We start from the raw sequence: 23,513 nt of genomic DNA, 5'->3' as shown, positions 1-23,513 counted from the left end.
CTGTACTTCTCCCTACGTCCGTGTAGCACTCTGTACAGCGGCGTTTTAAAAAGTCAAAAATGTTCCTTTTAGAACCCAATACCGATCACTTCCGATATTACATTTTAAAGCATTTATCGGACGTATCGGACATCTCTAATTATAACATATTGTTTGATACATACTCAAGTATATGCTGCTTTGGAATACATTTACAGTTCTTATTCACGCCTGAACGATACACAAGCCTCCAGCTAGGTGGCAGCAGTGCTCAAACTAATCAAGTGGTCTTGTTTTGAATGTGACACATTGAGCTCGTTAACTGTTTTACGTTGCTGCGGTAGGTTAGGGATTCATATGGGTCAGAGGAAGAGGGGGGGGGGGGCTAAATAATTTTGCAATGCAGTCCGGTGAAAACGATTGAAAGCGCCACTCCGCGTCACACCTGACGCTGTGGTCAAACTTAGGGTTGCCACAAAGCACATTTAAAGATATTCAACACTACTGCCACCCCCAATTCGTCACGTTTCATGTGTCAGGTAAACCCTGACGAATGGGTCTATATGAATCCCCTTTCTGCTGTACGTCATCTTGTTTTATTTTTCGGTTTTGATATGCAGAATGTTGTGAACACTTCTGTCCCGCCGGGGGGTGATGACAGGAAATAACCGGTTGGTAGAGTGGCCGTGCCAGCAACTTGAGGGTTGCAGGTTCGATCCCCGCATCCGCCATCCTAGTTACTGCCGTTGTGTCCTTGGGCAAGACACTTTACCCACCTGCTCCCAGTGCCACCCACACTGGTTTAAATGTAACTTAGATATTGGGTTTCACTATGTAAAGCGCTTTGAGTAACTAGAGAAAAGCGCTATATAAATATAATTCACTTCACAATTCACTTCACAATTGAGTACCGCCGCACCAAGCTGAGATGTCCCGCTTCTTTCTTGCAGGCGAGGACGACGACGACGACGAGTGCGGCGAGGAGAAGCTGCCGTCGTGCTTCGACTACGTCATGCACTTCCTCACCGTCTTCTGGAAGGTTCTGTTCGCCTTCGTGCCGCCCACAGACTACTGGAACGGCTGGGCGTGCTTTGTGGTGTCCATCTGCATGATCGGGCTGCTCACCGCCATCATCGGTACGGCCGACACTGCAGGGGGGGTGTGTGTGGGTGTGTCTTTGTGCGTTAGTGACACACGTGTGTGTGTGTGCTTGCAGGCGACCTGGCGTGTCACTTTGGCTGCACAGTCGGCCTGAAAGACTCCGTCACAGCTGTTGTGTTTGTCGCGTTGGGAACGTCGGTACCAGGTGAGTCTGCGCTCACAATTCATCCCCCACGTTCCTTCCACTTCAGGCCTTTCTCTCTCTTTCCTATTTGGCATCTTCAGGCTTTTATGCGCACAACCACTCAGCCCCCACAACCCCCGAGGGTCTTCCATTTAGCAGATTAGTCTTCTTCCTCCTCTGAGGGCCTTGCGTAACATTTGCAACTCACTGCATTCAATTTGGAGATCTAGATTTACTCCCCCACATTCTTAGTGTATTCTTACGGCGCCGTAATAACACTAAACTGCATGATTTATTCAAAAGTCCTAAACAAAATCCGTCACTAGGGGGAGCTCCAAGAGGTGGCGTCACACGACCATAAATACTGCTCATGTAAAGGGCATACCTCTTGTTCTGTTTGTCATACATTTGTTTCTGTGATCCCAAGTTAACAAAAGTCCAATAAAACTAAAAAAAACTACATCTAAAGATATTTTAACATTATTAAATGGCATACAAGTGGGAAATGAAGTTAACCCCCTTCCAATTAAACTAAAATTGAGTAAAACTACATCCAAAGCAGTGACGTGCAGTCACTAGATCATGGAAAGAAAAAAAATGTGAAAAGAAAAATTTTTTATTAAATTGTTATATGTATCCAGTGATTATACTATAAAGTTATTTTCCATTTAACTTCACCAGTTTTAGATTATTTTTATTCAAAATTGCTGAATTTTCACATTTGCCATTCAAATACTGAGAAGAGACGGTGCGGTGATCAGCAGCCAGTTGAGGCACGTCACTCAGTGCCTCAACATGGATTCCGGACTCGGCTAACTGCTGGCCTGCTGTGCAGTGAGACCGTATTGCTATATGAACTATATTATACATTTCCATAGTTTAGTTAGCTGAGGTCTATAATGTACAGTGTATTTTGTCAACAACTGTATGTGTGTAACGTATTTCTTGTGCTGAGCGATCATAAAACGGCTGCGAAGACTTACTGGCTGAGGCTCCAGTAATCCCGCCTCCTGCACCCCCGCCTAGAATTGTTATATCAACTAAAGCCCACACTTAAATGTTCCACGTACAAGATTGAATCTATTTAAAAAAGTTATTTCATAAGAAGCCAAAAAGTGCAAAAACAATAATGTTCGAGTTGGAGGAGTTGTGAATGACTGCAGGGCCACAACATTAGGTACACCTGCAGACTACCTAATTCACAACTCCTCCAACACGAACATTATTGTTTTTTGCACTTTTTGGCTTCTTATTAAATAACTTTTGTAACCTATTTCCATGGGCTTTTCTCTTTGTGATGTTAAGTTCCTGTTATGCGCTGTTATACAGTATATGCCTTGAGCTCTTATTTTGAAGGCGCTAAGAGCGGAAGTGATGACACGGAGTGGAGCGTAGGTTTTTGAAAGAAGGTAAATAAAGTGGTCCTCGTGTAAACTGGAGCCTCCGTGTTTGTTATTTTGTAGTTCCATACAGTATAGGCGACATTTATAAACCCTCAGTTACACTTTTTTAAAGACATTCAATCTTGCATGTGGAAAGTTTAAGTGAGGGCTTTAGTTGATATAACACTCCCGTCAGGGGGTGCATTAATCCAGCACAACAGCGGCGCATGGACTTCATTTATAAGTAAAGTTAAGACCATAATCACATTTTATTTAATTAAATGTGCTGTTTTGTGTGCTACAGTTTGTATGTGTAAAGTTAAAGTTAAGTTAAAGTACCAATGATTGTCACACACACACTAGGTGTGGTGAAATTTGTCCTCTGCATTTGACCCATCCCCTTGTTCACCCCCTGGGAGGTGAGGGGAGCAGTGGGCAGCAGCGGCGGGAATAATTTTTGGTGATTTAACCCCCAATTCCAACCCTTGATGCTGAGTGCCAAGCAGGGAAGAATGCTGGTATGAGCTTTTAAACATAACCCGTTTACTGCTGCCAATCAAATGGTGAATAAGATACTCTTTAGGGTTCATATGTTTGTAAATCTGACTGTGATGAAGTCAGTGCCTCACCAGCCGTCAACCTCACCGCACGTCACTGATCCAAAGATAACATTTTAACGTTATTGAATGGCATACAAGTGGGAAAAGATGGTAACCTCCGTGCAATAAAACTAAAATCAAGTAAAACTACACCCAAGGATAATATTTAAATGTTATTCAATGGCATACCAGTGTTGGAAAAGAAGGTAACCCCCGTCCAATAAAACTAAAATCAAGTAAAACTACATATAAAGATAATGGGATACAAGTGGGAAAAGAAGGTAACCTCCGTCCAATAAAACTGAAATCGAGTAAAACTACACCCAAGGGTAATATTTTAATGTTATTAAATGCCATACAAGTGAGGAAAGAAGGTAACCTCTGTCCAATGAAACTAAAATCAAGTAAAAATACACCTAAAGATAACATTTTAATGTTATTAAATGGCATACAAGTGAGGAAAGAAGGTAACCTCCGTCTAATGAAACTAAAATCAAGTAAAACTACATGTAGTGTCAATGTTTATATAACATTGTAACATTCTTACCTGTCATACAAGTTTTAGAAAAAAAATAACAACAGTTAAGTAAAACAAAAATCAAGTAAAACTACATCTAAAGATAATATTTTAACGTTATTAAATGGCATACGAGTGGGAAAATAAGGTAACCTCCATCCAATAAAACTAAAATCAAGTAAAATTACACCCAAAAAATAACTTTTTAGCATTATTAAATGGCATACCAGTGGGAAAAGAAGGTAACCTACGTCCAATGAAACTAAAATCAAGTAAAACTACATGTAGTGTCAATGTTTATATAATATTGTAACATTCTTACCTGTCATATAAGTGTAAGAAAAAAATAACAACAGTTAAATAAAACACAAATCAAGTAAAACTACATCTGAAGATAATATTTTAACATTATTAAATGGCATACGAGTGGGAAAATAAGGTAACCTCCGTCCAATAAAACTAAAATCAAGTAAAATTACACCCAAAGATAACTTTTTAGCGTTATTAAATGGCATACCAGTGGGAAAAGAAGGTAACCCCAGTCCAATAAAACTAAAATCAAGGAAATGTACATCAAAAGATAATATTTTAATGTTATTAAATGGCATACAAGTGGGAAAAGAAGTTAACCCCGTCCCATAAAGCTTAAATCAAGTAAAATTACATGCACAGTCAATGTTTGTATAATATTTAAACATTCTTACCTGTCAAAGAAGTGTAAGAAAAAATTAACAACAGTTAAATATAACTAAAATCAAGTAAAACTACATCTAAAGCTAACATTTTAACATTATCGACACCCAGAAACGCCTTCGGCTTCGCTGGGCCTGAGCTCCTCTAAGATGGACTGATACAAAGTGGAAAAGTGTTCTGTGGTCTGACGAGTCCACATTTCAAATTGTTTTTGGAAACTGTGGACGTCGTGTCCTCCCGATCAAAGAGGAAAAGAACCATCCGGATTGTTATAGGCGCAAAGTTGAAAAGCCAGCATCTGTGATGGTATGGGGGTGTATTAGTGCCCAAGACATGGGTAACTTACACATTTGTGAAGGCGCCATTAATGCTGAAAGGTACATACAGGTTTTGGAGCAACATACGTTGCCATCCAAGCAACGTTACCATGGACGCCCCTGCTTATTTCAGCAAGACAATGCCAAGCCACGTGTTACATCAACGTGGCTTCATAGTAAAAGAGTGCGGGTACTAGACTGGCCTGCCTGTAGTCCAGACCTGTCTCCCATTGAAAATGTGTGGCGCATTATGAAGCCTAAAATACCACAACGGAGACCCCCGGACTGTTGAACAACTTAAGCTGTACATCAAGCAAGAATGGGAAAGAATTCCACCTGAGAAGCTTAAAAAATGTGTCTCCTCAGTTCCCAAACGTTTACTGAGTGTTGTTAAAAGGAAAGGCCATGTAACACAGTGTTGAACATGCCCTTTCCCAACTACTTTGTCACGTGTTGCAGCCATGAAATTCTAAGTTAATTATAATTTGCAAAAAAAAAATAAAGTTTATGAGTTTGAACATCAAATATGTTGTCTTTGTAGTATATTCAATTGAATATGGGTTGAAAAGGATTTGCAAATCATTGTATTCCGTTTATATTTACATCTAACACAATTTCCCAACTCATATGGAAACGGGGTTTGTAGTATTCCTATTTTGTCTTTAGAATGAAAAACAAAAAAACAAGCTGCGGGCCGCACTTTGGTCACCACTGATGAAGACTAACAGTTTCGATTACTTTCCCAGGAGACACACACACACACACACACACACACACACACTGTGTTATTAGCATGAGGCTAATTTATCATGTCAGGAAGGCATTAGCATGATACATAGCATGCAGGTACACACTATGTCACAATAAACACACAGCAGCTGCAGCAGTGTACACAACGTTGAACTGCGCTATGGAAACAATTTAGTCTTATTAGCAGGACGCACACACACACACACACACACACACACATAAATAGTTTCACAACACAAACCAGACCCGCAGTTATTTGGCTTTTGCAGTCCGTAAATCCTGCGGTGATTAACCTCGTTTATCACGGAAAAACGATAATACTTTTTAGGAGTCTGGTGCGATAAAAGAAAAAAGACTTTGATCGCGGTTTTAAACACCTGAGCCGCTTTAATTGTGTTTCAAGTGCAAGAAGTAATATGTAGTAAAGTGTTATTGCTATTCTTAGAGGCTGCTCTAGTCAATCACACACCTGGACTGATGGCCACTAGCTTCATTGGCGCCCTGTGTGAGGCCCCCTTATGGCGCCAACTCTCCTGACACATACACTATATTGCCAAAAGTATTTGGCCACCCATCCGAATGATAAAAATCAGGTGTCCTAATCACTTGGCCCGGTGTATAAAATCAAGCACTTAGGCATGGAGACTGTTTTTACAAACATTTGTGAAAGAATGGGCCGCTCTCAGTGATTTCCAGCGTGGAACTGTCACAGGATGCCACCTGTGCAACAATAATAATAAATAATCATAATAGATTTTATTTGTAAAAAGCACTTTACATTGAGTAAACAACCTCAAAGTGCTACAGTGTATTAAAAAAAAAAAATACAAAAATAAATAAAAACTAGAACAGCCAAATAGCTAAAACTAGTATGCATATATCTAAAAAAGAAGGGTTTTTAAGCCTTTTTTAAAAGCATCCACAGTCTGTGGTGCCCTCAGGTGGTCAGGGAGAGCGTTCCACAGACTGGGAGCGGCGGAGCAGAAAGCCCGGTCTCCCATTGTTCGTAGCTTTGTCCTCGGAATCCAGTCGTGAAATTTCCTCGCTCCTAAATATTCTAAAGTCAACTTTCTCATAAGAGAAGTGAAGAGTTTGGGAACAACAGCAAGTCAGCCACCAAGTGGTAGGCCACGTAAACTGACAGAGAGGGGTCGGCGGATGCTGAAGCGCATAGTGCAAAGACTTTCTGTGCAGTCAGTTGCTACAGAGCTCCAAACTTCCTGTGACCTTCCAATTAGCCCACGTACAGTACGCAGAGAGCTTCATGGAATGGGTTTCCATGGCCGGGCAGCTGCATCACCAAGTCCAATGCAAAGCGTGAGATGCAGTGGTGTAAAGCAAGTGGCCACTGGACTCTAGAGCAGCGGAGACGCCTTCTCTGGAGTGATGAATCACACTTTTCCATCTGGCAATCTGATGGACCAGTCTGGGTTTGGAGCTTGCCAGGAGAACGCTACATTTCGGACTGCATTGTGCCGAGTGTGAAATTTGGTGGAGGAGGAATTATGGTGTGGGGTTGTTGGTCCCTTAGTTCCAGTGAAAGGAACTTTGAATGCTCCAGGATACCAAAACATTTTCGACAATTCCATGGGATGGCAATTCAAGTTCATATGTGAGTAAAGGCAGGTGGCCAAATACTTTTGGCAATATAGTGTATATCCTAACCCAGGGGTGAAAAACTCGTTTTTTTTTATTGAGGGCCACATCGCAATTATGGCTTCTCTCAAAGGGCCACATTGAATAATGTGGCGGATCCCATTAAATGATGTGGCAGGCCACTTCAAATTATGTGGAAGGCCACTTTAAATAACATGGCGGACTTCTTTGAATGATGTGGTAGACCACAACGAAAGACGTGACGGGCCAAATTAAATAATGTGGCGGACTATTTTGGATGATGTGGAAACCACATTAAAATGCTGTGGACCACCACACTAAATGACATAGTGGTCCATGTTGAAAATGTGACGGACCTCAATAAATAATGTGTCGGATCACTTTGAATGATGTGTAAGGCCACCTTAAATGACGTGAAAGGCCACTTTAAATGATATAGAAGACCACATTCAATGATGTGAAGAGCCAGATTAAATGAAGTGATAGACCACGTGAAATCACGTGGAAGACCACATTAAATGATGTGAAGGGCTACTTTAAATGACTTGGCGGACTCTTTTGGATGATGTGGAAGACCACATTAAAATGCTGTGGACCACCACGCTGAATGACATAGTGGTCCACGTTGAAAATGTGACGAACCTCAATAAATAACGTGGCGGTCCACTTTGAATGATGTGTAAGACCACATTAAATGACGTGAAAGGCCACTTTAAATGATATAGAAGACCACATTCAATGATGTGAAGGGCCACATTGAATGACGTGGAAGACCACGTGAAATCACGTGGAAGACCACATTAAATGATGTGACGGGCCACTTTAAATGAAGTGGCAGACTCTTTTGAATGATGTGGAAGACCACATTAAATGCTGTGGACCACCACACTGAATGACATAGTGGTCCACGTTGAAAATGTGGCGGACCACTTTGATCGATGTGTAAGACCACATTAAATTACGTGAAAGGCCACATTAAATGATATAGAAGACCACATTAAATGATGTGAAGAGCCAGATTAAATGTTGTGATGGACCACGTGAAATCACGTGGAAGACCACATTAAATGACGTGACGGGCCACTTTAAATGACGCGGCGGACCGCTTTGAAACATGTGGTTAACATCAAGAAATAATATGGCAGACTACTTTAAATAATGTGGCGGACCACATGGAATAACATGACGGGCCACATTAATGATGTAGTGGACCTTCCATGCATCCAGCCATCTTCTTCCGTTTATCCGACCTCATTAAATAATGTGGCAAAACACTTATAATGATGTGGAACACCACTTTAAATGATGTGGTGAAGCACAGTGATTGACGTGACAGCCCACATTAAATTATGTGGCGATGGCGGACCTCATTAAATAATGTTGCGGACCACTTTGAATGATGTGGAAGATCACATTAAATGAGGTGACGGGCCACATTAAATAACGTGGCGGACCTCATTAAGTAATGTGTCAAACCACTTAAAAATGCTGTGGACGACCACACTGAATGACATAGTGGACCACGTTGAATGATGGGATGGACCTATTAAATGACGTGAAAGGCCACTTCAAATAATGTGAAAGAACATTTTAAATGAAGTGGTGGACCTCATTAAATAATGTGGCGGACCATTTTGAATTATGTGGAAGACCACGTTTAATGATGTGAAGGGCCACATTAGATGATGTGGAAGACATCATTGAATGAAGTGACAATCCACATTAAATGATGTGGTGAAGCACACTGAATAATGTGACGGCCACTTTAAATGATGTGGCGGACCTCATTAAGTAATGTGGCAGACCACTTAAAATGCTGTGGACGACCACACTGAATGACATAGTGGACCACGGTTAATGATGTTGAAGACCACATTAAATGACGTGAAAGGCCACTTTAAATTATGTCAAAGGCCACGTTAAATGACGTGACGGGCCATTTTAAATACTGTGAAAGACCACATTGAATGACGTGGTAGACCACATGAAATCTTGTAGAAGACCACATTAAATGACGTGAAGGGCCAATTTAAATAATGTGAAAGACCACATTGAATGACATGGTAGACCACATTAAATCATGTAGAAGACCACATTAAATGATGTGACGGGCCAGATTAAATCATGTGGAAGACCACGTTAAATGATGTGACGGGCTAGGTTAAATGATGTGGCGGACCTCATTAAGTAATGCTGTGGACGACCACACTGAATGACATAGTGGACCACGGTGAATGATGTTGAAGACCAAATTAAATGACGTGAAAGGCCATTTTAAATTATGTAGAAGGCCACATTAAATGACGTGAAGGGCCAATATAAATAATGTGAAAGACCACATTGAATGACGTGGTAGACCACATTAAATCATGTGGAAGACCACATTAAATGATGTGACGGGCCAGATTAAATCATGTGGAAGACCACATTAAATGATGTGACGGGCTAGGTTAAATGATGTGGTGGACCTCATTAAGTAATGCTGTGGACGACCACACTGAATGACATAGTAGACCACGGTGAATGATGTTGAAGACCACATTAAATGACGTGAAAGGCCACTTTAAATTATGTCGAAGGCCACGTTAAATGACATGATGGGCCACCTTAAATAATGTGAAAGACCACATTGAATGACGTGGTAGACCACATGAAATCTTGTAGAAGACCACATTAAATGACGTGAAGGGCCAATTTAAATAATGTGAAAGACCACATTGAATGACGTGGTAGACCACATTAAATCATGTGGAAGACCATATTAAATGATGTGACGGGACAGGTTAAATCATGTGGAAGACCACATTAAATGATGTGACGGGCTAGGTTAAATGATGTGGCGGACCTCATTAAGTAATGCTGTGGACGACCACACTGAATGACATAGTGGACCACGGTGAATGATGTTGAAGACCAAATTAAATGACATGAAAGGCCACTTTAAATTATGTAGAAGGTTACTTTAAATGACGTGAAGGGTCAATTTAAATAATGTGAAAGACCACATTGAATGACGTGGTAGACCACATTAAATCATGTGGAAGACCACATTAAATGATGTGACGGGCCAGCTTAAATCATGTGGAAGACCACAATAAATGATGTGACGGGCTAGGTTAATTGATGTGGTGGACCTCATTAAGTAATGCTGTGGACGACCACACTGAATAACACAGTGAACCACGGTGAATGATGTGACAGACCTCATTAAATAACATGGTGGACCACTTTGAATGATGTAGAATACCAGATTAAATGACGTGAAGGGCCACTTAAATAATGTGAAAGACAATTTTTAATTATGTTGTTGACCTCATTAAATAACGTGGCGGACAACTTTGAATAATGTGGAAGACCACATTTAATGATGTGAAGGGCCACATTAAATGATGTGGAAGACCACATTGAATGACGTGACGGGCCACTTTCAATGATGTGGCGAACCGCTTTGAATGGTTTGGGAGACCACATTAAATGATGTGACGGGCCACCACATTAAATGACGTGACGGGCCACATTAAATAAAGTGGTGGAACACATTGAATAACGTGGTGGACAACTTTAAATGACGCGGATGGCCACATTAAATCATGTGGTGGACCACATTGAATGAATTGGTCCACTTTAAATGATGTGACGGACCACTTTGCATAATGTGAAATGACGTGAAGGGCCACTTTAAATGACGTGGTCGACCTCATTAAATAACACATGAGTCCTAACCCGATGAGCAATGCAAACGTGAATCTTTTTTCTACTCCTCATTCTTGCGGCGCCCCCTAGGGAATGCCCGCCTGGGTCATTGCCCGTGTGGCCCAAAGCCAAAACGGCCGCTGACTCTGACGGCAAGTGAAGTGTTTCCAACAGAGTTAATAACGTTTATTCACTCTGACCTTTTCACGTCGGACGTAGCAGGAAGGAAAAAAAAAAAGCTTAACAGCCCTTTGGGCCACTGCAGACATTCCTGAACGTTTTTGTTTGAAGCTTTTCACAAGGGAGGAAAAAAACCTCAAACTTCAACCAAACTAAACTACATAACCACATAATAATATATATTTTTTGTTACACTTACCGGGTCACATAAAAATGTGGTGAGCCACATAAATAATGTAGCAGGCCACGTAAATAAAATGTGGCGGGCCATCTAAATAATGTAGCAGGCCACATAAAATGAAGTGGCAGATTACATAAAATAATGTAATGGGCCACTTAAATAATGTGGTGGGCCTCAGAAATAATGTAACGGGCCACATGAATAATGTAGCAGGCCACGTGAATAATGTAGCAGGCCACATAAAATATAGTGGCGAACCACGTAAAATATTGTAATTGGCCACTTAAATAATGTGGTGGGCCACAGAAATAATGTAGCGGGCCACGTAAATAAAATGTGGTTGGTCACCTAAATAATATGGCGGGCCACATAAATAAAATGTGGCCGGCCACATAAATAATGTAGCAGACCATATAAAATAATGTAGCGGATCACATAAAAAATGTGATGAGCCACATAAATAATGTAGCAGGCCACATTAAAATAATGTAGCAGGCCACTTAAATAAAATGTGGCGGGCCACATAAATAATGTAGCAGGCCACGTAAATCAGATGTGGCGGGCCACGTAAATAATGTGGCAGGCCACATAAAATGATGTGGCAGATTACATAAAATAATGTAATGGGCACTTAAATAATGTGGTGGGCCTCAGAAATAATGTAACGGGCCACATGAATGATGTAGCAGGCCACATAAAATATAGTGGCGAACCACGTAAAATATTGTAATTGGCCACTTAAATAATGTGTTGGGCCACAGAAATAATGTAGCGGGGCACATACATAAAATGTGGTTGGTCACCTAAATAATGTAGCAGGCCACGTAAATAAAATGTGGCCAGCCACATAAATAATGTAGCAGGCCACGTTAAATAATGTAGCAGGCCACGTAAATAAAATGTGGTGGGCCACATAAATCAAATGTGGCGGGCCACATAAATAATGTAGCAGGCCACATATAATGAGGTGGCGGATTACATAAAATAATGTAATGGGCCACTTAAATAATGTGGTGGGCCTCAGAAATAATGTAGCAAGCCACATAAAATAATGTAGCGGGTCACGTAAAAATTGTGGTGGGCCACATAAATAATGTAGCAGGCCACTTTAAGGTAATGTAGCAGGCCACATAAAATGATGTGGCGGATTACATATAATAATGTAATGGGCGACTTAAATAAAGTGGTGGGCCACAGAAATAATGTCGCGGGTCGCGTAAAAAATGTGGTGGGCCATATAAATAATGTAGCAGTCCACATAAATAAAATGTGGCGGGCCGCATAATTAATGTAGCAGGCCACATTAAAATAATGTAGCAGGCCACTTAAATAAAATGTGGCGGGCCATCTAAATAATGTTGCAGGCCACATAAAATGTCGTGGCAGATTACATAAAATAATGCAATGGGCCACTTAAGTAATGTGGTGGGCCTCAGAAATAATGTAATGGGCCACATGAATAATGTAGCAGGCCATATAAAATATAGTGGCGAACCACGTAAAATATTGTAATTGGCCACTTAAATAATGTGGTGGGCCACAGAAATAATGTAGCGGGCCACATACATAAAATGTGGTTGGTCACCTAAATAATGTGGCGGGCCACATAAATAAAATGTGGCCGGATACATAAACAAAATGTGGCCGGCCACATAAATAATGTAGCAGGCCACATAAAAATAATGTCGCAGGTCACATAAAAAATGTGGTGAGCCACATAAATAATGTAGCAGGCCACATTAAAATAATGTAGCAGGCCATGTAAATAAAATGTGGCGGGCCACATAAATAATGTAGCAGGCCACGTAAATCAAATGTGGCGGGCCACATAAATAATGTAGCAGGCCACATAAAATGATGTGGCAGATTACATAAAATAATGTAATGGGCACTTAAATAATGTGGTGGGCCTCAGAAATAATTTAACGGGCCACATGAAAAATGTATCAGGCCACATAATATAGTGGCAAACCGCGTAAAATATTGTAATTGGCCACTTAAATAATGTGGTGGGCCACAGAAATAATGTAGCGGGCCACGTACATAAAATGTGGTTGGTCACCTAAATAATGTGGCGGGCCACATAAATAAAATGTGGGCGGCCACGTAAATAATGTAGCAGGCCACATAAAATAATGTAGCGGGTCACATAAACAATATTGGTGAGCCACATAAATAATGTAGCAGGCCACATAAAATAATGTAGCAGGCCACAATAAAATAATGTAGCAGGTCACATTAAAATAATGTAGCAGGCCACATAAATAAAATGTGGCAGGCCACATAAATAATGTAGCAGGCCACGTAAATCAGATGTGGCGGGCCACATAAATAATGTGGCAGGCCACATAAAATGATGTGGCAGATTACATAAAATAATGTAATGGGCACTTAAATAATGTGGTGGGCCTCAGAAATAATGTAACGGGCCACATGAATGATGTAGCAGGCCACATTAAAATAATGTAGCAGGCCATGTAAATAAAATGTGGCGGGCCACATAAATAATGTAGCAGGCCACGTAAATCAAATGTGGCGGGCCACATAAATAATGTAGCAGGCCACATAAAATGACGTGGCGGATTACATAAAATAATGTAATGGGCCACTTAAATAATGCGGTGGGCCTCAGAAATAATGTAGCAAGCCACATAAAATAATGTAGCGGGTCACGTAAAAAAATGTGGTGGGCCACATAAATAATGTAGCACGCCACTTTAAGATAATGTAGCGGGCCACGTAAATAAAATGTGGCGGGCCATATAAATAATGTTGCAGGCCACGTAAAATGTTGTGGGAGATTACATAAAATAATGCAATGGGCCACTTAAGTAATGTGGTGGGCCTCAGAAATAATGTAATGGGCCACATGAATAATGTAGCAGGCCATATAAAATATAGTGGCGAACCACGTAAAATATTGTAATTGGCCACTTAAATAATGTGGTGGGCCACAGAAATAATGTAGCGGGCCACATACATAAAATGTGGTTGGTCACCTAAATAATGTGGCGGGCCACATAAATAAAATGTGGCCGGTTACATAAATAAAATGTGGCCGGCCACATAAATAATGTAGCAGGCCACATAAAAATAATGTCGCGGGTCACATAAAAAATGTGGTGAGCCACATAAATAATGTAGCAGGCCACATTAAAATAATGTAGCAGGCCACATTAAAATAATGTAGCAGGCCATGTAAATAAAATGTGGCGGGCCACATAAATAATGTAGCAGGCCACGTAAATCAAATGTGGCGGGCCACATAAATAATGTAGCAGGCCACATAAAATGATGTGGCAGATTACATAAAATAATGTAATGGGCACTTAAATAATGTGGTGGGCCTCAGAAATAATTTAACGGGCCACATGAAAAATGTAGCAGGCCACATAATATAGTGGCAAACCACGTAAAATATTGTAATTGGCCACTTAAATAATGTGGTGGGCCACAGAAATAATGTAGCGGGCCACGTACATAAAATGTGGTTGGTCACCTAAATAATGTGGCGGGCCACATAAATAAAATGTGGGCGGCCACGTAAATAATGTAGCAGGCCACATAAAATAATGTAGCGGGTCACATAAACAATATTGGTGAGCCACATAAATAATGTAGCAGGCCACATAAAATAATGTAGCAGGCCACAATAAAATAATGTAGGAGGTCACATTAAAATAATGTAGCAGGCCACATTAAATAAAATGTGGCAGGCCACATAAATAATGTAGCAGGCCACACAAATCAAATGTGGCGGGCCACATAAATAATGTAGCAGGCCACATAAAATGACGTGGCGGATTACATAAAATAATGTAATGGGTCACTTAAATAATGCGGTGGGCCTCAGAAATAATGTAGCAAGCCACATAAAATAATGTAGCGGGTCACGTAAAAAATGTGGTGGGCCACATAAATAATGTAGCAGGCCACTTTAAGATAATGTAGCGGGCCACATAAATAATGTAGCAGGCCACTTAAATGATGTGGCGGATTACATAAAATAATGTAATGGGCCACTTATATAAAGTGGTGGGCCACAGAAATAATGTCGCGGGTCGCGTAAAAAATGTGGTGGTACATATAAATAATGTAGCAGTCCACTTAAAAATAATGTAGCGGGCCACATAAATAAAATGCGGCGGGCCGCGTAAATAATGTAGCAGGCCACATCAAATGATGTGTTTATCTATTTTATGAAGGAATGTAGTCAATCATAGAACTGGCATCCAGCGTTATTAAAAAAAGTATACATTTTGATAATGATAATGTATCTGGACCTTTAAGCCCTAAACAAGGTGAAACTGTCATGGATTTAATATGTTTTAAAATTAAAATAATTCTTAAAGACCCTAATAAAAACACATTCATCATCATAACATAACACGGAAACGATGCCTAGCGTCCACACTGCGAAAAGTCAGTGTTCAAAAACAAGAAAAAAATTAGGGATATTTTATTTGAACTAAGCAAAATTATCTGCCAATAGAACAAGAAAATTCGGCTTGTTTTCCTAAACAAGTAAAATTAGCTAACCTCAATGAACCCAAAAATACCTTAAAATAAGTATATTCTCACTAACAACAAGTGCACTTTTCTTGGTAGAAAAAAAGAGACCTTTTTGCTCAATATGTTGAAAAATAATTTTAAATTAGGTAAATGCTAGTGAGATTATCTTGACATAATGATAAGTGCTCGGCATTACATTTCTTGAAACCAGCAAATGTATACTATAAACTAATGTATTGTTCTTAATGGAAAGGCAACAAGGCAACCGCTTGTTACTCTCGGGGTTTCCTAGCCGCTCAGGCAAATCGTATTGTCTAAAAATGCATTTTTCCATCGATAACATGACATCATCGCGCCAAGTGCGCGCTTTTTCAGTCAATTAGTGCGCATATATACTGTACATACAGCCCGGCCCCCGGCCAAAAAAAATGTAATTGTAATTTTAAGGAATTTATCTGAATGTGCATGAACTATTTCTGTTCAAAATTGTTTGAAATGTCAAATGTTAAATGTTTAAATATTAACTGTACTGTGCCAACTGTACTACTATATGAGTACGTGTTTTCTATTGTTTCATTGAAAATAAAACAGCAAAGTCCATTTGGCTGTCATCTGTTTTAATTATGAGAAACAATTGTGTCAAAATCATGATTTTTTTTTTTCATGCTTGAAATAAGAAATTATTACTTTAAAAAGGTAGTTTTATACTTGTGAGTGTTGATGACACAGCTTTGCAACAGTTGATATTCTAGTTTCGAGCATGTTTTACTCAATATAGGTCATCAAATCTCAGCAACAAGCTGTAATATCTTACTGAGATCATTTAGGACCAAAACCCTTAAAACAAGTAAAACACTCTAACATAAAATCTGCTTAGTGAGAAGAATTATCTTATCAGACAGAAAATAAGCAAATATCACCCTTATTTGAGATATTTAATCTTAGATTTCAGTTTTTGCAGTGCATATGTGGTCTGCAAATCAAGCATTGTGGCTGTGTAAGCAAGTCAACAGTGTGCTGAGAGCTCCAGGGTTCTTCATGGTGGCCCCCGGGGTTAACTTGTTGAGAACCCCCCTTTAATGGATCCCCTGAGGCGCCACAGGGGGCCGAAAGAAATCACTGCAAGTAAAGTTAGCAGAGTGCTGGTGCTCCCTAATGATGCCGGAGGAGGCCGGGGGGGGGGGGGGATGAAAAGAGACCGGGGGGTGTGGGGGGGGACGTTAGAGGATTTTTGATTGACAGCGTGGCGGAGGGAAAGGGCAGCCGTCTCTCCAGTGAGACGCACTCACTTTTTTCGTGGCTTCACGGCCAACAAGAGCATCATGTGACGTGATGCTCACCTGCTGAAGGAAGCAGCGTCCTACCACACACACACACACACACACACACACACACACACACACACACACACACACACACACACACACACACAACACATTCTATGTGTGTGTGATGGCGCTTCTATGGCCAATTTGCTTTTCTGCTCCTTCATCCTCCCATCTTTATCTTCATCACGTCTTCTTGTTTTGGTTGACGCTTCAAGTAGAACACATCCGTCCTTCTGCTCTTTTTCCCTCCCATGTTACTCCCTCGCTTCTAGAAGAGTCACTAATGAAGGGGAGAAACAGACTTTTAACTACCTGCTTGCTTTTTGCATTGATGTTCTGGCGCACGCTAAAAAAAATTACATGATAATTAATGTGAATTAACCAGACATTTGGGGTATTTTTTTTTCAATAATACACATGCTGGTGTGTTTTAAATCTTCAAATATATTATTAAAAATTACTATAATTTATATAATTTTATTGTTTCATATTTATATAATTATTATTTTATTTTTCATGTGTTATATTATTTGTTATAAATTATTATTATTGTTATCATATTGTATTCATATTTCCCTATCATAATTTAATACAACACTTGAAACATAGAATAATAATTACATACATGTTTTTCTATTTTTCATGTGTTATATTATTTGTTATGAATTATTATTATTGTTATTATATTTTATTTAAATTGCCTTATCAGTATTTATTATAACACTTATATTACTTGTTATGAATTATAAAACATTAAAATTAGAATGATAATTACAGCATCTGAATAGAAAATACATGTAATTATTTTTAAATTTGTAATATTATTTGTTATAAATTATAACACATAAAAATAATAAAAATATGAAATACATATAATAATTATTATATTTGTCATAGAATAATATATTAATATAAAATTTTCATATAATAACAATTATATAAATATGAAATGTATATAATTATTATTATAGCTTTCACAGAATATCATATTCATATACATTTTTCATAGAATAATAATTATTTAAATATGAAATACATATTAGTATTATATTTGTGTTGTATTATTTGTTATAAACTTTAACACATGAAAAACAGAATAATCATCAATAATCAAATGTAAAATATATATAATTATTAAAAAAATATTTTTTTTATTTCTATTGATTTCATTTTTAGATTCAAATTGTTATTAGTATTTATATATTTTATTTATATTGCCTTATCAGTGTTTTGTATCAATGTAAACCTTTTGTGTACAATACAGTAAAAACAAAATAGATTTACTTTGGTCAGGGATGAAATTACAGTAATATAACCACTTAAAAAATTAAATAATGAAATATGATTTTTTTTTTTTAAATACAAATAATGTATGTGTTGTATTTAAATAATTCGATTTTGTTTGGAATAATAAGATAAATTATGTACCCCGCTGCATTGTTCTTAATAATACTTATCACTGCATTATTACAATGAAACATTGTTTTGGTTTTTTGCCTGAATGATAGAATAAACAGAATTATACAACATATTGTTTGAAATAAAATTATATTTTATTTTATTATCTTTTTCTAATACATCTTATTATTATTTTTGTTATTACAATTCGGGTTCTAGTTCAACTTGTTTAACATTAACATAATCTAGTAATGATCTTCATTATAACAATACAGCACTTGACTCCCTTATCCTGTAAGTGATGTACTGTGAATATGATTCATTATCTGCCAGTTTTGTATATGATGGATGGTATGACTTTGTGTTGTTCACTAACTGTACTCATACTGTATTATCATAACCGTCACATAAACTTGAACTGACCTCAAATATGAATCATTTATGCACATATTGTTGCATTCAGCGTGTTAAATTCTGCCGTTTATGCAGCTAATAAATAATATTTTGTCCCCCCCCCTCCCCATACACAGACACCTTTGCCAGCAAGGTGGCGGCCATCCAGGATCAGTACGCCGACGCCTCCATTGGCAACGTGACAGGATCCAATGCTGTCAACGTGTTCCTGGGCATCGGGGTGAGTGGCTTCCTCCTAAACGCCTTCCTTCTTTAACCATTCAGAGATTCAAAATACCTTTTTTTCATATGTTGAAGCATAGAATGCAATTGTCATCCATGTTGCTTCGCTGAGCCAAATATGGCAGACACGCCTATCATCCAATTGGCATTTCCTTATTTATCTTGACATGAAGTCATCGTTCATGTTGAAATTGAAAAAGTGTACCTCCCGGCTTTTAATTTTAAACTTTTGTATTTGCCCACTTTTTCCCATTCAAAGCATGCAGCTAAATGCCACCATTGTAATGGTTTCTGTTACTGAAAAGATGAACCTATGCAAAATTGTGTTATATTCCAGCTTCTTTTTTTTTCAATTAAAAAAAGAGACATTCTAAGAAAAATCCCTAAAATATAATTTGTATTTACTGTATGTAAGTATCAAAAATGAGTGTGCATTTACGTTTTGAACCTGACACTGTAAATAATATTGTTAGCAATCATTGACCCAGCTGACGGCATAACAACAACAATAATAATTGTAATCCCAATAATAATAATAATGATAGTAATATTAGTAATAATATGGAATGAAATATAAACGAAAAATAGTCGTAAAATATTAGAAGGAAAATAATAATCATACTAATTTTAATAGTAGTAATAACAACAATTAGATAATATAAATATAAATAATACAATTAACAATAATTATGATAATAATACTACTAATAATACAATTAATTAAAAAAAGTGAGCAAGTAAATAATTATTGTGTTAACAGTTCAGCAATAACTACATACTGACCTTAAAAACACCAAAAACAAAATTTGGAGTAATAATAAAACGTGGAAATTTTGGTAATAAAATACTGTAAATAACAGTACAAATGATAAAATATTGCAATAACAGAAAAAACTATAATAATGATAATATAGATAACAATAGTAATAAAATAATTAAAAGAAAACAATAATAATACACATTTTAATGATAATAGCATTAACAACAACAATCGTATAATAATAATAATATAGATTATAAAATAATGAAAGTATCACTAATGATTATGGTAATATTAGTTATAATAATAATAATAATGATAAAACAACGAAAATAAGTAAATAATGAGTAGGTAAATAATGATTATTTAACAGTTAAGCAATGACTACATACTGACCTTAAGCACACCAAAAATAAAATGTGTATTTTACATCGATCTTGTTTGACAGATTTATTGTAGTTTTATTTTCACAACAGTTTTGTGAAGTTGCCATTTTTTGTCCTTAGAATATGGACTCTGAGTTTTTTTTTAACTCTTATAATGTATGTGTTTACAATAATCGTGGTAGTAATAATAATAATAAAATAGTGGAAATAACAATACAAATGATAAAATGATTAAATAACGGATTCATTACTAATAATAATAATAATATAGTAATAATAAATAAACTCATTGAAACTCCTGACAGCTTAATGATAATATTAATGATAATAATTTCTGTGAAATTGAAATGTTTGTCCCTAGAATGTGAATTGTGAGTTTTTGTTTTGAATCTTGCAATGTGTGTTAATAATAATAGTGGTAGTAAATGGCGTCTTGTCCAGGGCGGACCCCGCCTTCCGCCCGAATGCAGCTGAGATAGGCTCCAGCACCCCCCGCGACCTCAAAAGGGACAAGTGGTAGAAAATGGATGGATGGTAATAATAGTAATAAAATAATGGAAATAACAATACAAATTATGAAATAATAAAATAACAGAAACAAATACTAATAATATTGATAATAACAATAATAATATAGTAATCATAAAAATAACAACAACAATTATGATAATGAAAACAATAGTGATAATTGTAATGAACTAATGCAAATAACAGTTCATATTATAAATAATAAAATAACAGAAAATGAGTTATATTCATAACAATATCAATCAATCAATCAATCAAAGTTAATTTATATAGCCCTTAATCACAAGTGTCTCAAAGGGCTGCACAAGCCACAACGATAATAAAATAATACAAATAACCACAGTCACTATAATAATCATAATAATAATAGTAATAATATTTTTTAAGTGAAGCAATGTAAAAATTGCAGCTTGGGCAAATTGTAATTTTTTTGTCCTTAGAATCTGAAATGTGAGTTTTAGTATTAAACCTGACAATGTGTAAAAAAATTTTTTAAAAAATTAAAAAAAATCACTCATTGACCCTTCTGACAGCCTCATGACAATAATAATAATGATAATAATCCATCCATCCATCCATTTTCTACCGCTTATTCCCTTTTGGGGTCGCGGGGGGCGCTGGAGCCTATCTCAGCTACAATCGGGCGGAAGGCGGTGTACACCCTGGACAAGTCGTCACCTCATCGCAGGGCCATAATAATAATATGATAGCCTATTGATAATAATAATAATAATAATAACAATAGAAAATGGATGGATGGATAATAACAATAATAATAAAATAGTATGGCAGCCTATTGATAATAATGTGAAGTGAATTATATTTATATAGCGCTTTTTTCTAGTGACTCAAAGCATTTTACATAGTGAAACCCAATATCTAAGTTACATTTAAACCAGTGTGGGTGGCACTGGGAGCAGGTGGGTAAAGTGTCTTGCCCAAGGACACAACGGCAGTAACTTGGATGGCGGATGCGGGGATCGAACCTGCAACCCTCAAGTTGCTGGCACGGCTGCTCTACCAACCGAGCTATACCGCCCCACTATAACAAAAATAATAATAATATGACAGCTTATTGATAATAATAATAATAATAACAATAATAATAATTATATGACAGCCTATTGATAATAATAATAATGATAATAATAATAATAATAATAGTACGACAGCCTATTGATAATAATACTAATAATAATAATGATAATATGACAGCCTAATGATAATAACAATAATAATAATAATATGGCAGCCTATTGCATAATATTAATAATAATAATAACAATAATAATGATAATATGACAGCCTAATGATAATAATAATAATACTATGACAGCTTATTGATAATAATAATAATAATAACAATAACAATAATTATATGACAGCCTTTTGATAATAATAATAATGATAATAACAATAACAATAATAGTACGACAGCCTATTGATAATAATAATAATGATAATATGACAGCCTAATGATAATAATAATAATAATATGACAGCCTATTGCATAATATTAATAATAATAATAACAATAATAATGATAATATTACAGCCTAATGATCATAACAATAATAATAATAATATGACTGCCTATTGCATAATATTAATAGTAATAATAATAATAACAATAATAATGATAATATGACAGCCTAATGAAAATAACAATAATAATATGACAGCCTATTGCATAATATTGGATGAGTTAAAATGCAAAAATATAAATATGCAATATTTTCACTGAAGCTGCCATTTGTGTCCTTAGTGACAAACATGTCTGACTGTTAGCATGCTTGTAAAAAAAAAAACAAGTGTTGTTTCGCGACAGGTGGCGTGGTCCATCGCCGCCATCTACCACCAGAGCATGGGGAACGAGTTCAGGGTGGACCCGGGCAAGCTGGCCTTCTCCGTCACGCTCTTCACCATCTTTGCCTTCATCTGCGTCGCCATTCTGATGTACCGGCGGCGGCCAGAGATCGGCGGCGAGCTGGGCGGGCCGCGGACTGCCAAGGTCCTGACCACCATGCTCTTCGTCAGCCTGTGGCTCCTCTACATCCTCTTCTCCTCGCTGGAGGCCTACTGCCACATCCAGGGCTTCTAGGACCACCAGCCTGCGGGGACGGGCGGTCTTTGCTCTCTTCATTCCCAAGTTACGGAGGGACACGTGGAGCAGGAGAGTTCTTTGAATGCATTTCTTCTTTTTCTTTTTTTTTTTTCTCAACTTAAACATGAAGCCACTAAAAAACTCGTCTTAAGTCCCCATTTTCACACACCTGGTAGAAAATCGAGCGAAAGGACTGAAATTGTCGCGTACAGGTCGAGTCGCGTACTGTGAAAAGACAAAAACACGTTTTCGCCGCGTGAGACTGAAAAACGCTTTCGTCGGCTTGTAGAAAACGCTCGTCGGAGGGGGGGGGCAGAGAAAATGTAAATATGGCCGACTTTCCTCTCTGTTTAGCTGAATGTTGCGGCTCTGCTCTCCTCTTTCTCTTGCTTTGGAGACGAGACGAGCGGGGAAGGGGGTTAGCCTGCTTATACCTTTAATAAGGCCACACAACATGGCCGCTGTACCGTTTAAAACTGTTAGAGTGCATAAACACACGCATATAAATATATATGTATAAATATCTAGGTTCATTTAACGTGTTTGTTTCCAAGAAAGTAAGGTAAAACCTCATAGATGTGTGTCTTAATGAAACCCCGCCCCCCTGTCGCCAATAGACCAATCAGAATCCTTAAGGGCTTTGCAGTAACGACTCCTTGTTTTTGTCT

At 37.6% G+C, this 23,513-nt stretch overlaps 1 protein-coding gene across 3 annotated transcripts in view; it reads left to right on the top strand.

Annotated features, from left to right (window-relative positions):
* slc8a1b (solute carrier family 8 member 1b) overlaps positions 1-22,972 on the top strand; it is a 331,344-nt gene extending 308,372 nt beyond the window's left edge. For 2 of the 3 annotated variants that reach the window (XM_061965914.2, XM_061965907.2), the window contains exons 8-11: positions 930-1,115; positions 1,196-1,285; positions 18,962-19,065; positions 22,570-22,972. In XM_061965914.2, coding sequence (XP_061821898.1) covers positions 930-1,115; positions 1,196-1,285; positions 18,962-19,065; positions 22,570-22,842 — 653 coding nt within the window. In that variant the 3' untranslated portion in view covers positions 22,843-22,972. Of the gene's footprint in view, positions 1-929; positions 1,116-1,195; positions 1,286-1,365; positions 1,845-18,961; positions 19,066-22,569 lie in introns of those variants that run through there. The other variant, XM_061965923.2, reaches the window with a different exon arrangement.
* Positions 22,973-23,513: the final 541 nt, after the last annotated feature.

Source organism: Nerophis lumbriciformis, linkage group LG02, assembly GCF_033978685.3.
Source record: "Nerophis lumbriciformis linkage group LG02, RoL_Nlum_v2.1, whole genome shotgun sequence".
NCBI lineage: Eukaryota > Metazoa > Chordata > Actinopteri > Syngnathiformes > Syngnathidae > Nerophis > Nerophis lumbriciformis.
Note: the sequence above shows the minus strand (reverse complement) of the source record. Positions and strands in the feature narration are given on the sequence as shown.